The sequence below is a fragment of the Lissotriton vulgaris genome, chromosome 5, assembly GCF_964263255.1.
Source record: "Lissotriton vulgaris chromosome 5, aLisVul1.2, whole genome shotgun sequence".
NCBI lineage: Eukaryota > Metazoa > Chordata > Amphibia > Caudata > Salamandridae > Lissotriton > Lissotriton vulgaris.
Window position 1 is genome coordinate 821,215,117 of NC_141693.1, and position 23,763 is coordinate 821,238,879.

At 43.0% G+C, this 23,763-nt stretch overlaps 1 protein-coding gene across 3 annotated transcripts in view; it reads left to right on the plus strand.

The window, feature by feature from the left end:
• LOC147711647 (WASH complex subunit 2-like) overlaps positions 1-23,763 on the plus strand; it is a 735,247-nt gene that overhangs the window by 640,126 nt on the left and 71,358 nt on the right. For all 3 annotated transcript variants that reach the window (XM_086922303.1, XM_086922305.1, XM_086922304.1), the window contains one exon: positions 5,291-5,468. In XM_086922303.1, coding sequence (XP_086778429.1) covers positions 5,291-5,468 — 178 coding nt within the window. The remainder of the gene's footprint in view (positions 1-5,290; positions 5,469-23,763) is intronic.

Here is a 23,763-nt window from a genome sequence, read left to right on the forward strand (position 1 = left end):
TCAATCAACAGATTCCCACTTGAAAGGGGTGAAGACCTGCACGCCTCAGGAACAATAAAAGACTGAAAGGGAAGATCTTAGTGTGGAGTGCCTGCCCCCCCCCCCCCCCCCGAGATGGTGTTACGCCCCCCTGGGGGGGGCGAGCCCCACAGATTGAAGAACTGTCCTAGGGGGACTTGTATCTTAGCCTTTTTCATTTCCATGTGGTGTTCCTCAGGGTTCTTCACTGATCCCCTACACTTTTTAACATTTATGTGGCCCCCTGACAAGATTGATCTGTAAATTTGTTTGTTTTTTCTAAGTTGCATACACAGATGACACAGAAATTGTGTCTATCTCTAGTGATGTAGCTGACACTGCACTTTATTTCAACAGCTGTATGGGTGCAATAGTTCAGTGGATGAGTAGTAACAGCCTCAAATTAAACTTGGATAAAACTGAGGTTCTCCTTTTTGGTAGGGACACTGCCTTTTTGAATCAATCTTGGTGGCCTCAGACTCAGGACCCTATCTCTATGCTGGTATCTTCAGTTAGGAATTTGAAGCACATTTTTTACCCTAGTCTTTTTTTTTTTCAACACTCTGATAAATAAACTCACCCACTCCTGTTTCTTTTTGTTACAAACTTTTAAAAAGTTCTCCCTTTCATCCCATATGAACTTCAGAAGTCAGTGGTTGCTTCCCTAGTTTTGTCTAGGCTGGATTACTATAATGCATTACATACAGGCATACACTAGTGATCCTTTAAGAAACTTTAGTGCCTGCAGAACACAGTGGCTAACTTTTTAAATAAAATTCCTAAATTCAAGTCGGTCTCAGGGGAAATAAGGGAGTTTGATTGGCTACCTGTGAAGTAAAGATTGGGTTTCAAGGCACTGTGTTTGGCACATAAGTCACTGCATGGTGGATGCCGAGAAGATGTGAAAATACATTTCTCCTGATATACCCCCAGAAAAGCTTTGGGTTTGGCAACCTCTAGAACAGTTAATGTTCCAAAAATCAAGGAAATGAAGTGGAGTGGTAGACGTTTTATCTACACCGCTTGCCAACTTTGGATTAACTTACTAGGACATCTCAGATCTCGGTCCAATCTGTCCTGTTTTAGGATACTCCTCAAAAACAGGATACTTTCTTGTGCAGTGTGATCGGTTACAGGTTCTTCTTAGCATTTAATCCCAGCTCCTTGTCTTTTAGCATTTAATGTAGCAGGTTTATGTGCCAAGATGCTCATGGGCAATCTTGCTATATAAAATATTCAATATCCATACTGTGTAAACTGCTTTCCTTTCTTCCTTTCTCCATATCTAGTTTCTCCTCTGCTCTCTCGTGTACCCTATTATATTGGAGTTCTTCTATCCTTTTAGGGTATTGCTAAGCAGGGTTTGTGTGTTTTTTTTGCCTGTTGTGTACACCTTGTGCCTCAGTCAACTCGTCCTTTCCTATTTATTGACCAATTGTGCATGTAGTGGGTCCTAAATATTAATTTGTTTTCTAAAGTCCTTTTTGGCACCTGTTATGCTTTCCCTCTGTCCTTTTTAGCGCTAGTTCTAGTTTGAGTTGACATAGTTCCGTGTTTCTCTTAACTGCAGAGGCTAAATCAATGAATTTGTCTCTAACCACTACTTTCAATGTGTCTAGCAGACCTTTTTAGCCGAGTCTTGTAAGATATTCCTCCCTAATTGACACTACTTGCCTCTTGGTGGAGGTGTTATGCTATATAATATGCACTTTTTCTTATCTTGGGTTAATTTACGCTACAAATGGCTCTTGGTCTGACCACATGGCAGCCAGCAGAAGTAAGTTGTCACAAAGTATTAACACAATTTCGGGTTTACCCCAACCCAAAAGGTCTGAAGTAGTTTTAGCCCTTAAGAAGATGTTTAAACTACAGTTTTCCCCCACTGCAGCCTATGGAGCAAACATTTAGGGCTTTAACAAGTGTAGTAGCATTCAAAGTGAAGAAAACAGACTATGCAGGAAACTTTTTGTAGCCCCGATTTCCTCCTCTATATATGTGTGCCACAAAGAACTGAAATTCCCCTACATAGAAGATTATATTGGGGCGCGTCCAGCACTATTCTGGATTGCAATTTGGAAGAACAGTGCAGCAACCCTCACCCGTGACATAATAATTAATTGCCTTAGATGTGAGAGAGGTGGGGACATACCATGGCTCGCTGCTGTAAAAAAGAGCCTTAAGAGCGTGAACCACCTGCGCATCTTTTCAAACCCAATCCAATCTGAGTTAATTAGTAAAAAGGTGATACAAGAGGCACTGTATAAAAAGTATAGTGACGAAAGGCATCAGAGAGAAATCGAGAAAACCTCAGTTGCAAGGTACATGCCCATAGAGAATTGTTCTCCCTTGCTTCCCAGATACCTTTTAAAACCTATAGGTCACTGGGAAATAGGGCTGATATTTCATTTACGAGCAGGCACTGTGAAATATTTATTATGTTTCCCTCTGGGCTACACTGCTGATCTTGATGCACTGTCTTGCCCATGCAATGCACATAGTAATCAAACAATGTTGCATTGTTTATTCTTTTGTAGTTTTTATTCTGAATTTACAAAAGGCTTTTTGATACCTTTCTTGAAAAAACGCGCCATTTTCGACTTCAATGCAGCCTACACGAAAGAGTTTAAACTAGAGGAAGATTAATTAATTTTCCGTGTTGGTTCATTCCTGAAGTCAGCTGTACGGTCACGTAGAACTATGTGTACTAAATGAAGGTCATCAGAACTGCATATCTTTGTAATGTTAAACGCACCGTAAATTTTGGCGCATTTTAGTCATTGTTACAAATGAACTGTACCTCTTTACTTTAATATGTTTTTATGTATGGATTGTCTTTCTTCCTTTATTGTGCTTTTTGGGACATTCTATATTCGAATAAAGATATTTTGAATTTAATTATGCTATATAATATGATTGAGACCAGTGCATGATCTGACAATGGGATGGAATGTAAAGTGGCATTCTTTACTTCTGCTGTTACCTCCTAAGATAGGTTTAGTATACCTATCCTGGAATTAGAAGCTGCATATGTGAGTGTAAAATGTGTAGTCTTTTTCTGTTGGGTGTAAAGGGCATCGCAAATCCAACAGCCCCAGTTCTTTTATGTCCTGTCCTACTTACATGGATGTTACTTGGCGTGTCCTGTCCTGCCCTCCTCCAACCTATTCACTTCCCTGTGGCTCACCTCATTAAAGTCCCTTTTTAAAACACTTTCAGCTTCCTCTTTACACTGCAAATAAAGGGGTCATGGCCAGTATTCATGATGTACACTAAAGCAAGCCAATCCCTATCTGACATTTGAGGAAAACATAGCTCTTAATACTGCCATGCCCTTCCCATGCATAATTGCTACTCCACATGTGTTGATCATTGCTGTGACGTTGACTTGTTTAGGATAATGTCTGTATGAGAACCTACTGAGACACCCCTTCTCAGGGTGTTTTACAAAAGGACAGTTTCTGCCCTGTGTTTTTCAAGTAGAACATATATACAAGGTTTCTTCGAGGAGCATTTAGACTCTCAACCTCAGCCTTAGGAGTATTGGAAAGGTTGCATGGGTTAAATCGCAGACAATCCCTAAAGCAGCGTATTCTTAGGTAGGCAGATTTCAGGACAATAATAAACTCTTTATTGCCTTTGAGGTTTCTAGGGTGAGCAAGGCAGCTAAGAAATTGTATATTGATTGATTTCCTTGTGTACCCCATTGTGAATTAGTGGTTAAAGATCAGCATGAAGCATTCTGAACCCATTCAAAGGGCAACATTGGCTTTATTTAAGGGAGTTCCTGTACAGCCAATGTCAGGCAGTTACCAGATCCTCTGTGCATTCCTTTGACCAGTATTACAGTTTAGATGAGCACGATAGAGCCCAATGCCAATTTGTATGAGTGCTCTTCCTTTGGAGTTGCTTGGGTGTCGGTCCAATAAAGGAATCTCTGAAAATCAGTATTAATAATAAGGTACAAGTCGCTTAGAAATATGCATTATAAGAAGAGTCCCTTACCTTTGACATCCCATTGAAAAGTTTGGGATGAAATACTACACGTGGAATACTAAGAGGCCTGTAGAATGGTCACATCATGGGGTGATTAGAATAGGAGATCTTTACGACAATGGGTATCTATTATCATTTGAGGATTTCGCAGCCTCTTTTGAGATACCTAGAGGGTAATTTCTGTTACATCGGACAGTAGTAACCAGAGCTTCTTCGTTGCGTAATGGGTGTAGAAGAGCCAAAACAACACAGTGCTTGTCAGTACTTTGCACAATGTCAGGCTGAGTAGGTCCCAAAGAGAAAAGGGAGGAAGATTTTGCACATCCCATATCTGAGGTAGACTGGGCAAAAATTAAATAGATACATTTTAATTATTTACTCAAGGCATATCTGACTCTAGGAAAAATATCTTGGATTTTCCATGAGGCAAATGTTGCATGCTGTTGTTGCGAATAGGAATGAAAATGCTACATATGATGTGGTCATGTCCACTACTGGGGGGGTCTCTGGAGAACTGTTGTGTCCTGTATGAATGAGGTGATGCAGAGAACGAAAGATTGTGCTCCTTTGACTTGTCTTCTGGGGAGATTTCCAAGATCTGCCAAGTGCAAAAACAATACAGGGTTTATTGATTTGGCTCTGGCTCTTGCAAGACGTAAGATAACTATGCATTGGAAGGCAACTTGGGCTCCCAGAGATGAAAAATAGAATATGGAGTTGATTCTTTGGGCAGGCTATAAAAGCGTTGTACTGAATACCTAAGTGCGGAAAGGAAGAGGATCAACTGATAGGGCTCGAGCATGGGATCTATTACTGGATTGTCAAAAAAGACCCTGGCAAGGAAGATGCATCTGGGGAGGAAAATAATTATTAGTACTTTTATGAAAACTCTGAAAATAGAACTGGTTTTGCTGGCTCCTACTGCTTATAATTTGTATTCCCTCCATCACTTCTGACAGTCTTGATACTCCACATACAACTTTCAGTGCTGTCACCCAGCGTCAGTTATTTGCTTCTGCTATAAAAACATTCTAGTCCACTTCTACTCATGGAAAGAAATCTGCAGATGCCATCATATCTATCAGAAAGAACACTACCAAAGGGTTTATCCGTTTATTTAGTACCTCCATGAAGCACTGTACATTGTCTTTTAAATAATTCAAAGTACTAAAATTTGTTTTCTGACATTGTAAACTCCACAATACAAGTTTTCACCTAAACAGTGAATAAAGTAGCCTGACCCTATGAAATACTTATAAGTGTTTGATTTTTTTTACAGGATGATATATTTGCCAGTGAAGCTACTAAACCAGCAAAGAAATTAAAAGAAAAAGAGAAAGCAGCAGATTCAAACATATTTGATAATGCAGATATATTTTCTGATCTAGCAGTGAAGCCAAAAGAAAAGAAGAGTAAGAAAAAAGTGGACCCCAAGTCCATATTTGATGATGATATGGGTAAGATTCAAAAGATTAACAGATTAAATAGTACTGTAAAAATTGGTTTCCTTTGTGCTCCTGGTTTAAAATTCAGACAAAAAATAGAGCTCTGAAAACTCAGTTGAATAGTTACTTCAATTTATGGGGCATCTCCTAGTGGCCTGCCAAAATGTTTGTTATAGTGTAAGCAAGAAGCACAATGCAGAACTGTGATATCACTGTGATGAGCACAATTATTAATAGTGTGTTGAATGTAGTTTTTGTTGGTTTCTCTATTAGTAATAACTATCCATATATATAGGGGTTGATCCTCAAAGCACATACAATAACTGTTTGCATGATAGTTTAATCCACTGCTGCTTTTGTATGGATTCCAGACTTTATTGTAGATAAATGAAGCATCCCATACAAGATCTAAGGTAGCCCCTTTCACCTCTGGGCCTCTCCTGCACCTCGTTCTCATAGTGTCTTAGACTGTAAAATGCACACTGATCTGAAGTTGCCATGACTGGGTTTAATCTCACACTTTTTCCAAACACTTGTAAAAACATAACCATATGCTTGCAGTGACCAGGTTGAACAGTCTCAGTAAACATGCATGTCGCAGCAGCGCTTCCCATTATAGATCATGTTTTCCTTGCACACACTACCCATTCATACACCAGCTTTTACTGCTTATGTGTTCTATCCATAAAGCCTTTTCACCTCAACTAGGTGCAGAAATAAAAAAAATAGAACAGGTCTTTGGTCCGTCTGTATGACATCGGAACTCTACCCATATAAGCCACATGACCAACACACCCACTGCCATGTCCAGCACTTATAGAGGCAAGAGGAATACTAGTCTTCAAATGCTTTTTGTAACCTCCTCAAGGGGATGAAACACTATAAAAGCAACTAAAATACAGTACCTATCATAGACAGTTTTAAGAAAGTTCATAAAAGAGGACTGCATTTAAGTTACTACTGACCTCTTTTTAAAGAGATGTTTTACGCTGAGCTTGTACCAGAAGCGCGGTGATATAATTTTTGTGGAACCCCGACTATGAGTTGCTATAACTGCCCACAACAGATCCAGGACCATGAATTGCATTAACAATGCAGGCCCAACAATGACTTCACTGCAAGAACAAGGTAAGTTACTACATATTACCTTTACAAAGCATGGGTAATTTGCAACATGGTTTTTAGGGGCTTGGGTGTGCAGTGTTTTGGGGATAGAGGGGTTTTAGTGTTCAGTGCTGTTAAATGTTTTTAGTTAAGGAAAAGGTCAAAGGTTTGACATTATGTTTCTGGATGAGATATTGAGTTTTCTTTTTAGGTAAATGGGTATTATTTTGAGGGCAATGGGTTTTTAGGGCGTAGGGTTGGACAAGGGTTTTGGGTTAGTTTAAGGGGTTTGGGGCCTATTTGAGTTTAGATTATTGAGATTTCTTAAAGGTAAGGGTGTATTGTTTTGAGGACAGTATGTTTTAGAGTTCAGTTCGGGGCTAGAGATTTATCTTAAAAAGGTTTTTTTTTAAAGCGGTAGGAGGTTTTTTCATTGGTGTCTTTAAATAAGGGTTTATTTGAATTTTAGGAGTAATAATTGGATAGTGATTTGTGGATTATAGATTTTTCATAGTTTAGGGCTGGTAGAGGGATATGGGTAAATTCAGAATTTTAAAGTTGAGCTTGGGGATGTGCAAGGGTGTTTTTTGGTTCACAGGTGTTCTTGAGTAATGGGTTATTAGTATTTTTAACTGTAATTGGTGGGTGGTGTTTGGAATGGTCATGGGTGTATTTTTAGGGTTTAGGGCTGGGGCATGAGATTTCCAGAGGATAAGTTTCTTTTTGAGGATGGGCTCATGGGTTTTAAAAATAGTAATTGTTTGTTGTTTTTTAAATCTATTTTCAGGGACGGCTTGGGAGGGTTAAAAAAAAGAGAAAGAGACAACCATTTAGTTTAAGTACATCTTAATGATAACGTGCATTCTTTATTGTTTTTAACAGTACTTTCCATTGTTTTTAAAAATATTATTTAGTTTATTTTAATCATTTTATCAAAATTGTAAATGATTTAAATGTTATCTATTCTTTCTAGAACAAAAAACATTTATATATACAGTTTTTTAACTAAAATATGTAAGAGTTTAAAGGTGTATTAGTAGTTTTTGTAACTACATATCAGTGAAGAAAAACAGTAGTGATTGTTGTTTTCTTTACTTTTTGTTTTCCTGTGTTTAGAAACGTATCTTTTTGTTTACATTTTTGGACTGTGAAAAAAGTATTTAATCCATATTTAGTATTTATTACAAGTTACTTTAGGAGTAGTCTTATTTATTTTCTTCTGTATTTTTGTATCTGTTTAAGAAAGAATCCTTGTCAGTTTTATATTATTTTTAATTGATTTGGCAATTTTTTTAAATATAATTTAATATTGTTTCCTGTGTAAAAAGTGAGATATTGTTAGTTTCATTCATTTGTGTATTTATGTTTTAATAGTGTGGAATTTATCTGTTAAAAGTTATATTTAGGTTAAAAGTATTTAAAACATTTTTATCAATAGTACATTTTAGACCTTTTACTACATGTTATGTATAATATTTTTATACTTCTTTCTGTACCTTTATAGAATGTATAATCCAGTGAATTAGTCCTGTTCATAAGTTATTTTTTTCTGTAATTTGCTTTTCAATCACTTTTTTTCTGTATTAGGCATTATGGATGAGGCAGCAGTTGGTTGCGGTCACATCAGCTCTGTTAAGTTTCACTAATTCATACTTTTTCCCCTAAATGAAGTTGTATTATATTTTTCTAACTTTTTCAAGTATTTGTTAGTGTATTACAAAAATATAGTATTGTGTTTAACTATACATTTTTGTTTTACAGGTGGCATACACAAACAGCACACAGTGGTGTGGATGCCATTCTTTGGAGAAGAAATGGAGTTCAAACTTAAAATATTTCAGTGCTTTTGAAGTTTCGATTTTGTCCACGCATTCCTTGGAGGGTTTTGTAGAAATACAAAGCATTTTGGGTTTTTTATGAGTTTTGAGGTTGCATTGGCTATAGTGTTGCCTGGAGCATTTTTTGTAGGTCTTATTGTTTTTCAGGTTTTTAATGGCCATTTTTGGAGTGTTTTTGTAATAATTTTGGACAGCTTGTAAGTAAATATTTAGCATTATGTTGTTTGGAGAAGAAAGTATTTAATTTTAGAATGCATAATGTAGATGTTTGAAAGTAGTAATACTTTTTCTTTTCCAAAGTAAATGCTATAATTTTCACGTAGTATAACCCTAATATTGTACCAAAGTGTCCGCATTTTGTTATAAGTTGCACCTGATTTTCTTTAGTTGTTAGTGGAAGTTTATGTTTATACTACTTGCAGTTGATTGCAATTAATCACATTTCTTGGAAACTCTACTCTTTTGTGAGAGCTTCCAAGAAACTGTAAAATTGAAACAATTACGCTATCTCTAGATAACATTATTGTTTTCTTTCCTCATCATCTAAGCAACTCCAGTAACAGTTTCAGCATGGTATTTGAACCTTAGGAGGTCTTCTGTTATCCAACCTGTTTATGTGACCTATCCATTTTCCTTGGACATAATTGAGACTTTCTGCCAGTTTCCTTATTTTCTGTCTAATATTTTCTCAGACATAAACTGTTGTAATGTTTTTCTACCTGGCAGGTGGGACGAAAGTCAGTGATGTAATTATGTTAATTTTGTGTTGAAGTTTGCTTTTTTCACATGCACTCCTCTGCTAAGCTTTTTTTTGTATCTTTTGCCATACAGCTTGCCCAGAAAAGAAATAAAACAGTCTTGTATTTGTGTATCTGTGTTTTTGATAGTTTTCGAATTGTGCATAACATCAGGATTTCAAGGTCAGTTATGTTTTAGTAGGTTATTGTTAGAAATGGGATCTCTGGAGGGAGGAGCCAGGACGGCGGCCAAGATGGCCGCGCGGACGCCCAGCTCCGCTGCTCACCCTCGACTCCTTTGATATCCTGCCTGTTATCCTGCACCCCAGCCGCGGCCCCGTGCAGATGAGCAGCGGCAGAGCCCGACCGTGTGACTCCGGTCCATGCATCACCCCGGATGGCTGAGCATCGTCGTCCTGAAATTCCCGGCCTTCAGTCCGGATGAGCCGGGACCTTGGGTTGCGTCATGGCCGCCTCGCAGGCGATAAACAACGGCCCCGATCGGCCAGGGTAGTCCGGAGCCCCGAAGGTGAAACCGAAACCGCCTCTGCCGCAGGCATTGAGTGCGCTTGCAGCGCCTGACCTACTGTCTGCCTTCAAAGTTTTTTGGCTGGTACTCCTGACTTCTGGGACGGTGTGATGCGACACAGAATCGACTGCCCGGGTCAGATCATACCTGAATTGCTGCAAGAAGTGTGTACCGCTGTTATTGAAAGGGGCTTAAGTGCGACTCTCAGCAACCCTTCTACGATCTGCACGTCCTTTGTTTGAATCGGACTGCTATTAAGGCGGCTCTCTCTTTGTTGCTTGAGTTCCGAGGTCCCGATTGACTGTCGGGGTGAAATGGCGCCCACGGTGCAAGATGTTTGGTTGGCCATCAATGACTTGCACAATGCCCTGAAAAGTTTGCGGACGGATGTACGCCCTACGCAGCTGGCACCTTCGCCTGTTATGGCGCACCTGGTCCTAGACACACGCAGCAAGGAAGGTATGCCCACCTTGTCCCCGGCTACTGCAGTAGCTGACTCTCAGGAGTGTGTGATGCTTGATGAAGGGACTAGGGAACGTAATATCTCGGGCGATGCGTCTGCTACCCCTTTTGATCTGCCAGCTCTTTTGTTTCCTGATCGTGGGTACCCTACACCACCGTGGACTGTTGATATGCCCTGGAGACAAGCCCCTTGGTTATTACTGGGGTCTTCGATGTGGAACTGTGTGGCCCCAACTGGTGCTTTTGGTTTACTGCGTTTCTTTGTGCACGGCGTGGGAGGAATGCTGACTTTTTCCCGGACTGGTCAGGGCTGACCGCTGCTTCGACATCTCCTAAGTGACCTCGGTGCCAAACCGGAACATTGTTACAACTGGAGACTTTGTACGGCTGGGATGATCACAAACTGAATGCCCACGCTCCTTCTTAGTGGATTTCCGCTTTTTGGGGGTGGGGGAGGCTGGGGGTGAGTCTGGGGCTGGAGCTACGGCCCTCCTCCGTTATTTCCCTCTTTTGGGGTTTCTTGGGGCGACAGGCATGCCTATGGGGGGGGGGCCGTGGCCTTCCGCTGGTATGCAGGGTGGGGGGTTGGGGGATGGGCTGTATTTTGTGTTTATTCTTGGTTTCTATGGCCCTCTTTCCTTTTCTTCCCTTCTTTTGTTTCTTTTTTGTTCTTATATATCTTCTTGTTCGTTTCTTCTTGTTTCTATGGTCTTTCTCTTTTTCTTTCTCTTGTCTCTTTTTCTTTATTTTTATATATTTCGGATCAGACGGGGGGTTGGGGTTTTGTTCTTTCTGGGGTGTATTTTGCCCTCTGTATTATGGACACAACATTGATTCGAATACATAGTCACTGAATGTTTACATATCTTACTTTTTACGTTCCACCTATGCTTCTATTTGAGGGCGACTATCCTGTTTATGACTTGTTCCACGTGAATCTTGCTTTATTGTATGCCACTTGATCCTTCCATCTATACTGTAGAATGAATCCTCTTGCATCCTGTTACACCATGGACCAGCTAGAGTGTAACTCCTGGAGTTATATACCGATTGGGCGGGCACTGTCCGATGCGATAACCAATTCCACGCTTGAGTATCCTGCTTGTAATTTTTCACGCTAGTATCCCGATTTCCGTCGTTCCACTAGTTGATATCCTGTTGCAAGGCTCGCCCTCTCGACAGTCTGATGTAAATGTAGGACACTTCAACAAAACTATAAAATGAAACCCACGTTATCCTTTTCCTTACGTTTTATGACATTGCATAGTAGTGTTGACATATTTGGCTTTTTCCCCAGCTCAAGGTGCCTGAAATGTGGTTCATTGTCATAGCGGCCGGCCCGCAGTGGTTGTAGGCAGACGCTGTGTACTATGCATATGATCAATAAAGGTTTTCAAAAAAAAAAAGAAATGGGATCTCTACTTGGCTAAGGCTTGCGCCAAAGCTAGACAGAGACCACCACTCGAGTCAGGGCATGGGAGTTTCATACCAAAGATAACCCCTGCTCACCCCCTTGGTAGCTTGGCACGAGCAGTCAGGCTTATCCCGGTGGCGATGTGTAAAGCATCTGCGCAACACACACAGCAACAACATACTAGACACACCACAAAAGGAACTCCACACATGGTTATATATAAAAATAGCCTTTGTATTATCATAAAACCTGTCAGATGGTAATCACACAATACACACTGTGCCAACTGGCACTGGGCAAAATTTACAGGGGGTTATACACATGACAGGGCCACATGGGCCACTGTCAGAATCATCACTTGGTAAAAATAGTAAAAGTAAGAACATATCATAACGTAGACCACAACCAGTAATTACTGGCAAACGCTATACTCAGAATCATCCTGTAACCATAAATCATGTTACACAACTTAACACATCAGGTGAGAAATTATATTCTGCGCCAACCTCATAAGCCTAAACATAGTAGACCATAACCTCCTAAACATAACTCGCATTAGGAAATAAACTTACTAACATAAATCGCAGTAGGGAATAACTCACACCTAAACCACAGTAGAGGATAAAATAAAACATAACACAGTAGGTAAAACCTCATATTCGTAAAATCACATCTAGAGGCATAAATCAGGGTGCATAAAACATACTATATAAATTACATTCCCTAGCCCTATATAAATAACATTAGGGCCTGGCGCCCTTCAAACCTAATAGTCCCCCCGGCCAACTGGCCATCTCTAAGGGTCTCAAATGCCCTATGTCCAAAAGTCAGGGCTGCTGCCTATGCAGCGAAAGTCAAGGGTGCGCCCTGTGCAAACCTAAACGTTGCAGCTGGCACTAAGTGCTGCGCAGCTGTGAAAAAAAGTACTGGGGCAGAGGAGTGCATCTCACTCCTAACTTCAAACATGCTCTCAAAGAATGAATAACCTAAACAGTGCAGCTTCCCACTATTTGCTGGGCACCTGGAAATACTAAAATGCGGCATGGGCTCTCGGTGGCCCTTAATACAAATGTGCACCCTTCATTGGAGCCACATGGGGCTCTGAAAACAAATAGCCAAACGTTGGAGCCACACAGGGCTCTGAAAATAATTATACAAAACGTTGGAGCCACACGGGACACTGTAAATTGATAATGCCCCCAAGCACTGTGGCCCTCAGGGGCCCCTAAACAATTGGGACCTGGTTGGAGCACTCTGGCTCCTAAAGCAATTATGACCCCCAAGCGTTGGAGACACACTGGGCTCTGAAAACAAATATGCAAAGAAATAATGCCCTAAAAGGAAATGGTCCCCAATGTTGGAGCGACCCGCAACAGAGGGTCCTCTCAGGGAATTGGCCTCGATACAGGGAAAAGCATGGACCCCTCTCAAGCCCCCCCTCACCAGCTCTGGGGGCAGGACTCCTCCGTCTGCGCCTCGCCCGGTCCCCCTTCTGGGTCCGGGACTTCATGATGGAGCCAACAACACTCTGCACACCAGGCGGGGCTCTCCCTCTGGACTTGGGAGCCCCGCCGATCAGCCGCGCTACCATGGGCAGCCTACCGACGGCCGGTCACCTCCGCTTCTGCCTTCTGGCTCCTTCCTGTTTGACGGCAGGACCCGCCCCCTTCCCAACAGGGTTTGCCTGACTTCCGGTTCGGCCGATTGGGACGCAGAGGGGATTTTGTCACTCCAGGCACAATGAGGGGTAGGCTCCCTCTTCACTAAAAATATAATGCGGGGTGGGCACCCGCTCAATCAGTAAAAGCAACGACGCGGGGTAAGCACCTGTGCATTAATTAAAACGAAAGCGAAAACGCAGGGTGGACACCTGCTCAATGAAATAAAAATAAGCGGGGTGGGCACCCAGGGAGGCAAGCCCTCATGCCAGCCTACCATCCCCCCGCCCCCGCCCGGGCCCCAGCAGCAGCACGTCCCAGTAGGAACAGCAACCAAGAACTGCGCAATTTCATGGGGTCACAGTTCCTATATTTATACAACATTTCCATTTGTCTAAAAGTGCAGGGCATGGGAGAACCAGATACAACTGGTTCAGGAGCACTTTGTGTATACGACTCATTCCTTCTTTTCACAGGACAGGCCAGGGACATCAAAAGCACCACAGAGGTGGAGCCAGCATTGTGGAGGGGAGGCACAGTCCTATTCAGGTCCCAGATGCAACTCCTCCCTCCCATGCATATCTCCCTATTTACCACTGGGCAGACTCATCCTGGCACCCACATCATCCAGCACCTGTCACTCACAAACCAGACATGCAATTCACATCAGGCAGGCAGACACACAGCACACAGAAATGCCAATTCTAAAAAGTGGTACAAAATGGGCATTTCTAAAATAACCACAATTTATCTGCGCACACTATTGCGCAGCATTTATTCACACGAGTTTGCACATACTAAAGTCGACCCTGCACTCCCCTCATACCAGGAATTACCTTGGACACACATATCCCCCATGCATTCCTATGGGAGGGCAGGCCAACCTTCCATATGTACCACAGAGTGTGCATGCACTTTACACTGGGCCACAGTGCTAAATGGTGCAGAGGCCTCGAATCACTACCACCATATCAGAGCTTAAGGCAAAAAGTTCCGGGGTAAACCTGTCAAAAAGGGCCAAGTCCAACAGTTATATCTTGTTTGTGTATGTTCTTACCCAGTTGAGTAATTTGTTATATACTTGAGTACTCTTGTCAGGTAGTAAGGTGTTGAGTAATGGTGTTGCAGAGATTCTGCAGAGTCACACAACTATGCTTGGGATCATGGAACCTTAGTGGGCAGGGACTGAGTCATCCTACCACCTGAGTACCCTTGAGCCTGGGGACCGACTAGCTATAGTATCTCACTTGCCCTCCTACTCACTCACAGAGGAACAAGTGGTTAGACATCTCAGAACCCAACACTCCAGACCCGCTCATGAATCGCAGTTACAGGACACACCCTTTCGCTCTCACTATCATACTAGTCCACAATAAGATTAGACAGAGACACAAGCAGAGTTTAAAATGTTTATTTTAACTAACGTGCTCTAGTATGCAGTATATGTGCCACCACAAGTAGAAAAATGCCTAATACAAATACTGTCAGCATAGCTAGTAGTTTGTTACTCATCAAAAAGTGCTGTCATTAAATAAGACATTGGGTCCTAGCCTCTTTCCATGATTATATATTAGATATACTAGAAGATCTCTGGGTGTTTAGCAGCAGACCCTGTTACTTAGTTTGTAGATGGAAGAGCTACATCACAGGAGCTGTCACGCTCCCTTCTGTGGAAAGATCCCTCTCCAACTGTGTGTTGCCCACCTGTGTATACTTATAGGACCAAAGTACATGTTCCCAAACAAGAGCTGCATCTGCGTGTTTCGTCTAGGTGCTAGGGCCTGATCAGAACAGAATAACTAGGGGCATTGTTGTTTGACGTTGTCTGCAGTGTTCAGACTAAATACCAAAAAAGAACAGAACGTAAAAACATCAGTTTTTTTTTGTGAAAGTTGCACTGTGGAGAGAACATCAATTTAAAATCAGTATTGGGCACTAAGCTTTGGAGGCCAAATATGTTTTTGCCCGGGCGTCATGAGCCTCTTGTAGATCCTACAATACTGCATTGTGGTTATCTACGTCAAATGTTGTGGCAGCCGCCATAAACATCTTAATGCCAAAGAGCATTTCGTACGACATCCGCCTACCCAGAGATTTTCTAGGGATATCATTAAGTGCATATTGAAACCCATAGAGGTGAGTTAACCAGCCACGGCCCATACCTAACACCCTTGCTGTTAAAGACCTCTTTAAGTCACTGTTCATCTGTACCACAAAAGAATTGCCCTCGGGCCTATATGGAGATGGTAAATGCACATGCACTCACATAGACTTCATCGCATCACGGTATGCCTTAAAGGCAAAAGCTGGACCATGGTCTGAATGGAAAGTGCCACAGGCATAAGTCTTGACAAAGAGATGCAAACCTTTTATAACAGTACGAGCTTCAGCAGAGCATTGTTGCCAAACCCGTTGGAACCTAGTGCAAGAATCCACTGCAACCAAAATATATTTGAAAGCAGTATCGAATGTCAAGAGACCGCCATGATCAAGATAATTACACCAGAGTGGATGGCTAGAAATGAAAAGATGAGTCTCAGGCGGATGCAAGACTGTAGATCTCTTAATCTGTTGACAAAAATCACAACAAAGCACATATTTACAAGCCTGCTGCTATAACCCGCGCCACCAATAGCCTTGTTGTAAAAGAAAAACCGTAGCCGACAGTCCTGCATGAGCAGAAGCCAAGCCTTCATGGGTGGCCACAATGAGAGATAGTGTGCAGTCATTGTTGGGAATCAAGCGATCACCAATAGTAGGAATCATCTCAAATGGCACATTTTCAGAAATCATGTATCAAGTATAACACGAAGGGAAACTCTGCGGAGAAGGAGTACCCTCCTTGGCTGTGGCTATAACCTCTAAAATGTCATCTTGAATTTTAGTCATGGACCTATTATTACAAACTCTAGAGTGTCTTCAGTATGAACACGAATGACCTAGTAACTGCAGCTATTTTAACTGTGGCTACTGCAGATTTGGCGGCTTCATCAGCCATTGAATTTCAAACAGCATGCGCTTCCGTACGTTGCTGTCCCAAAGTATGGACAACATGTGCAAGTGGCAAATGATCTTTATGAGCAGGCACTCGGACCGAAAGCAGTTTATGCTTGATTGTGCTACCTTTAGAATCCCGAAAATCATTCTGTTTCTAGAAACTCTAATTGTCATTGTAAGACTACACAATAAAATGAGTCACTCACAATAAGTGTGGACAAATCAGGATTGGCATATTCATTTGCCAAAAGTAGAGCTCGCAACTCGGCCAATTGAGCCATGCAGTCACCCAGGGACTGTGTTTGAACTAAAGTAGACTGAAAAGCTCCATCTTTTACTTCCCCTACCACAGTAGCGCAGGCTGCAGAATAAGCTTACTTAGAACCAATGGCAGGTTGAGCTGAGCCGAGCCATCAGTGTAGATGATGCTTTTGTACTGATCAAGAGGAAGAACCATCCAAGATAGAGAGCGAACATGTTCATACTGAAGAAGTTTGTAATGATGGTTCAAAAACAAAATCGACATCAGCCGATGTCAAAGAAGTAGCCCATTGTTTTCAATGAGACTGCAGAGCTTTAGAGGTAGGAACACTAGCTTTTATTGACTGCCTCTAAGGCAGGCACGGAAGAAATGACAAAAATCAGTTTACCTTGTTCAAGAGGACGTTCCTTTAGAATCGCCATCTGCACAGGAGTTGAAAAAAGTTCAGTAGAAGAGAAACGCAATTCTGCAGAACTATACAGATGTGATTTATAGGAAATGGAAACTGTGTCATGCTCATTGAAAAGTAGTATTCACTCTAGTTTCAGATATGATATTGTGAGCAAATCCGATTGTAAAGTGTGCAACACTGTGGTGTGTTGCGCCAGCCAAGAGGAAGCAGAAAATGAAGGGTGTATCAATGCTTAGAGTGGCTTGATACGCTGAGAATAGTCAGGAATGTAAGTTCTGTTGACATTTTTTTTTAAAACAGCTGAGACTGTATTTTTTTTTTTAGGGTAGATGGAGGTTGCAATTAAGCACACTTCTCCTGAAAGTGGGGTGCTAAACCGCTCTCCTCATTCTTCAGTTCATAGCCAAGAAAAAGAATAGCCAAAAAGGCTGTGTGCGATTTTGCAAAATTTAATTTTTACTGCAAGGTCGCGAAATGAGTGAAGTATGTGATCTACTCTTGCAAGATGAGGATTTAATTCATCATCAGTCAGGTAAATATCATCAACATATGAAAAAGCATCTGGATCAATTTCATTCTAAAGGGACAGGATACGTGCAGCAAAAACCCTGGTGCTATTCTTATACCCCATAGGTATTCTCGCATAGCACTTCCAAAAGCCGAGAGCACTGAATGTGGACAACTCCTGGCTTTCCGGAGCTAAATTGTGGCGAAAAAATCCATTTGAAATATCCAAAGTAGTTTTAAACTTTTTACGTACGATATTAGTACCCAGTGCTGTATCATGCGTATTTTGTACCCCAAAAGCATGGGTATGCCTATTCAAATGTCTGTAATCTAAAACAATGTGATAAGAACCATCAGGCTTCAAAATAGGAATAAGAAGATTATTCATCGCAAAAATACAGGGTTCAATTACACCCTGGTATTCCAATTGAGTAATCATTTCTTTAATCAATGCTTTTGCGTCACGTTTAATTAGATATTGAGTTTGAGGCTGAGGAGTTGATCGAACAGACACAAAACGTAAAGATTAATCCTTATCCCAACCCGCTTCGTAGCGTTATAAGGCAGGTGCTAAAGCAAGATCTCAATCCGAAGCGTAAGCATGTTTAGTCTCATCTGCGACAAATTGGGAAAACAAAGGAATAATCACCTTTTCACCTCGAGGACAAGCATGAACAAATGGGGGAGGCCAATTCACCTCCGCTAGTAAAATGTCATAAGAAGAAGTCCAGTTGTCCCAAAAAACTGCGTTTATGGTTCGTTTAACATCACCTTCGATCTGAAGGTTCACATGATAAAGTCTATCTGGAGAAGCTACGCGGGTGTCCACGGTTTCTACAGTTAGAAATGTGTCAGGTGCTTTCGCCTCCAGAAACTGGCAGAGTGTCTGCCGCACTATGGTAACTTCTGCAGCGCTGTCAAGGAGAGTCACCGCCCAACTCCTGTCCAGGAGAAGGGTTCTTACCATCTGGGGCATACTTTGCAGTCAAAGTGGCAATTTTCTTCTTCTGAAAAGAGGTTGTGTTAGGAAGTCGTTCCTCCCTTTTGGGTCCTACTTAGATTGCATGGACTCGCCTTGCCTACGATCCTGTCGACTCCCTTCCGCCAAATTGTTGATCCGATGATTCCTGAAAGGAACAAGGAGTGCGTGGATCAGGAACCTGAAACCTCTCAGGAGTTTTAATCTTAGAGCGATCGCGTAAATCATATCTATGTTCAGAAGCGTCAGGTGGTGGTGACCCAGCGCAGGATTTAAGCTTCTGTTGCTGTTTATTTCCTTTCCATGTCATTTTAGGAATGACCGGACATCCCTCCTTGTCAGGGGATGGTTTACCCTGATACTGGGTAGAAGGTCTGATGCCCCCTAATTATTGCGACACAAGGATGTATACACATCGGCAATAATAAACGGTAACTCACATTCCAGATCAAAGTCGGCCACCACCAAGAGGCGTTTCGAAACATGTAAGCAAACTGCTTCACCCTTAAAGAATCATTTCAGAGACAACAGCAACAATGCCCACTAAGTTCAATCCCAAATCCAGGACAGAAACTGCCCCTGTGTTCATTCTGTATTTGTTTCAGAATGCTGGGAAGAATTATCTGCTCTACTGACAGTGATCAGGTGACAGTCCGACAAGGTCACATGTCCTACTACATTGCCATGTGTGTACTCTTCCCCCAGCAGCATGTCTGAATTGGGAACGTTGCCAAACAACGCTGTGCGACTTCGACCATGGAACTGCATCACCTTGAACAGGTGTGTGTACACACGTGTAGTTCCATGCGCATCCATTCAGAGTCCAGACGGAGGCAGACATGTTAACTGTTGTGGTGGGATATGTGAGCATTCCCCACGAGGTGTTGGGAGCTGTGCTGTGGGTGACAATCCGATGTGGCTGCAGGAACGTAGTTACTCACCTATGCATGCCAGCGCAGCTTCATGGGCGAAGTGTTCCAATAGTACGTCGTCGTTGTCGGGTTCAAGGAACACCAGGTTGAGCCAATCCATTAACTGGTCCGGGCAGATATGTTCAGTCCACGCCGTTTCCCCAATCTGCAACACAGCCCAATAGGGGAGCACCTCGATGTGGTCACTGAACACAAGGAGTTGTGCATTCTCCCATGCACAACTGCCATCACATATGCCAAAGATTAGTGCATCCCATGCACGGGTATCCTGGTGACACTCCTGTTTGTGGGCCAACAGGGGGCGCACTGTCAGGTCATAATCCAATTCAGCTAGCGCTCCGTTGGATAGGCAGACCTCCACGGGCCACTCAAATGTGCATGATCGACAGGGGAACCAGGGATGGATGCTGGTGATGTAGGCAAGACGGAAACTCAGATGGAAACTGATTTACAACACTGCCATTGGCAGGGATCCCAACAGATGCAGAATTCGTGCATGGTACAGTTCCACGTGACAGAGGTTGGAGGGGGGTGCCAAGGCAAAGTGTTTTCACTGAGGCAAACACCATCCCCCAGGTATTCCAATCTGCTTGTGGAGGAATCAGACCATTTGGTAATCACATAGTAAGGATCCTGTGTTTCCGACGGAAGACAGCATCAAGCTGTTCAATCTTCTGAGCAATCCAAAACTGGAATGTCCGCACGAGCCTGAGGATGTTTACCCATCACCGAGTGATTAAGAACTGGGCTAATTACAAAGGCCCCACCATGTGCCTGTACCAGAGGCGCAGCGCCAAGAGAAGCCACCAAAAAGGCACATGAAATAAACTGAATGAGGCGTCTATATAGAAGACACACCTTTCCCTACAGTAAACAAACTTCAGCCAAATTAGCATTAAGATAAAAAGGATGCAGAGTAAAACTTTCCAATGCTGGCAATGTGGCCTCGTCAATTCTTTTTTTTTTTTTATAATTCTTTTTATTCAATTAAGGCATCAGACAGAAAGACACAATACAGATGAATCACATTATAATCTGCAATACATTAGAAAAATGGGAGGAAGTGAGACGTGGGGGGGAAACAAAACACAAAGTATATACACATTAGCAGTGTCACGGGGTAGTAGGAACATCATACACTGACTCTCTAGGTGGAGTACAAAATTCTCCTCTATACTGATTCCATTGAGTCCAGATTGCGGCCCATTTTCGGGGACATCCTCTCGCAATAAAGACAGTTTTTTTCTCGAAACATACTCCAATCCAAATCCTTCTTCCAGTTCTCGATAGTGGGAAGAAGTTAAGCACCCCATTTTTGGGCAATATTTCTTTTCGCAATCATATAGCTCAGTGTGATCCATTTTGTTTGCGCATTATTAAAATCGGTGGGCTCCCATATATTGAGAAGGCACCTTCGGGCTTCCAGCAACAACAAAACACCGGTAACCTCCCGAATAATATCATGAATCTTACCCCAATACCTAGTCATATGTTGGCACTCCCAGCAAATATGTAAAAAGGTACCCATCAATCCACACTTACGTCTACATAGTCCATCTCCCAACAACCCCCTCTGTACAAGGCGAAGGCCGGTGACATAGACCCTATGTAAGATTTTTAACTGCACAAGCCGCAATCTTGCAGGAATTTCGACCACCTTTGGGGAGGACACCGCAGTTTGCCAGTCTTCATCGTCTAGTTCTATGCCATCTCGTGTCCATTTAACTCTACGTTTCTCAAGCAAATTAGCCCTATTATTGATAAGTTTCTTATAAATCAGGGAGATTGTTTTATCAGGGAGATGGCCGTCAAGAATCCTGTCTTCCAGAGGTGAAGCCTCCGGTAGCTCTTCATCTACCGGCAGGGCAGCCGACAATGAATACCGGATTTGCATATTGCGGAAACATTCAGAATCCGAAAGCTCAAACTCTGTTGCATTTCACTGAATGATTTTACCCGCCCCTTCCCCACACATACCTTATAGTTGATATCCCTATCAATTCCCATTTATCGAAACCCTTAGTGTTCCACCACCTGCCCAGTTTTTCCGACGCAAATAGTGGGGTAGCCAGAGTCAGTTTGTCTTTCCAACCTAGTGAGCTCAAGGGATCATGCCAGATTTTTACTGCATGTTTTGTCGGTCTCGTGAGGTCGAATATCAATGGTTTAGAGTATAGTGCCCTGCTGTAGCCATTCCCCGTGAGAAGCCATTTATCCATGGCATATCCGGGTTCCTCGCAGGGTCAATACGTTCCATGATTAATAGCAGCAAGCTGAGAGGCCCAGTAATAATGCTTAATATCTGGGAGGGCGATACCACCGTCATACCACGGGAGCGTAAGCTTAGCCAAGGCGACACAAGGTCTCCCCTCCCAGAGCAGACTACGTTGTATCCACTCAACCTCGCAGAAATAACTAGCTGGCACTGCATCCAATGTATTCTGAAGGGCATATAAAAACTGCGGCAAATACATCATCTTAAATAATGCTGCCCGGCCCAATAAAGAAATCGGAAGCCTCCACCAATAAGCGGAGTCACTTTTAAGCCTACTCAAAGGAGGAAGAAGGTTTTCAACATATCTAGCCATTTGGTTCAAGGATATAAAGATACCGAGATATTTAAATCAATTCGTAGTAATCTGGATGGGACAATTCTGCGGGGGGACCGGGGTCTCTCCACTAAGGACATATAATACCGACTTCCCCCAATTAATGGAAAGTCCAGAGTTTTTACCAAAGGAAGCCGGAACATCACAGACCACCATAAGGGACTTTCGAGGGGAGGTCAAATAGAGCAGAATATCATCCGTGTATAATGAAACTCGATCCTCCCACTCGGGAGACCATCAAATTCCTCGAATTGAAGGTTCCTAGCAGATCCATGCCACCAGGGGTTCCAAAGCCAGGGAAAAAAGGAGAGGAGATAGAGGGCAGCCCTGCTGCATGCCCCGTTCCAACTGGAAGGGCGCCGATACTCATCCATTAACCATTACCTTAGCAAGCGGTTCAGTATATAATAATTGCACCCAACCAATAAACTCCGGTCCGAATCCAAATTTAGCCAGGACCTCTCACAAAAAAGGCCACTCAATTGTATCAAAGGCCATGGTAGCATCAAGGGAAGCGACAACAGCTTGTTCCCGCAGAGTGTGAGCTCTAGCTATCATGCCATGTAGTCTCCTCAGATTTAAAGCAGTGTTCCTGTGGGGGATAAACCCTGATTGATCCGGATGAATCAATCTACTGATCACCTTTACCAATCTATTTGAAAGGATCTTAGCCAATATTTTAGGCTCCGCATTTAACAATGAAATAGGTCTATACGAGGCACATCTATTTTTGGGCTTACCCTCCTTATGGATCACCACCACCGATGCTACTCTCTGCTCTCTGGGTAGGCAACCTCCCTCCCGGGCCTCAACAAACATACCCTTTAGGTAATGAGCCAATCTATCCGGTCTGAGGTAATATAATTCAATTGTGAGTCCATTAGGCCCTAGAGCTTTGCCTGAATTCAACAATCGGACAGCCAGAGCTATTTCGTCAATAGTAAAGGGACTGGGGAGGAGCTTCGCGCGCGACCAAGATGGCCGCGTGAGCACAGGGCTCCCGAGACCCTCGTAACCTCCCATGTCTATCCTGTCAACTATCCTGTCCTTCATTGATGTATTCTGGAAGATGAACCACGGGTGAGGCGAGACCTGCTTTCCGTTTCCGAATCAGGCCCCAGGAACCGGTTTTGTGGTGCTCAGAAGATTGCAGCCTACGCCTCTGTGATGCCCGGCTGTGGAGTTGGCACGGTGCCATAGCTGTAGTTGAACAACATCGGCCTGAGGTGGCGGGGTCGACTGGTTTGGTTGACTTTCACTTTCAATTTGTTTTTCCGGAGGGAGCTCCGACATAGAGCGGCCCCCTAGTGCCGAGGTCAGCTATCCTACGCTGCACCCGAGTGTACCTCCTCACCGCTTTGAGAGTCTTGAGAGGATACCTGGCGTGTGCCCTCTGATTGAGGTTGGACCACCGCCCGGGGGTCCCTGGAGCCGCCATCTTCCTACCTAGTCTGCCTGCCTCTCGTCAGTCTGCACTCCGCAATGGCGGGGAAACCGGAGGGGGAAAAGAAGAAGCTCAAGACAACTCGGCGGGGTGGCTATACCCAGACTAACAACATGGATCGTTATGCCCAGACTAGGGGATCTCCCAGCGGATCGGGCAGGTCGCTGGAGGACACGAGAGATCCTCCGACTTCGGCAACTGAACCGACCCTGCAAGACGTTATGGCCGCTATAGATGGGATCAAATCCTCCCTTGGGCAACAAATGAAGACCCTCGCCCATAAACTTGTTCTGTGGCGATCGATGTCAATCTGATCTGTACGGACTTGTTGAAAACGAACGAGAAAGTCAAGTCGTTGGATATTAAGACTTCCAGTTTGTCGAGTGACGTTGCTGATTTGCAGACGGAGGTCTGCAACTTGAA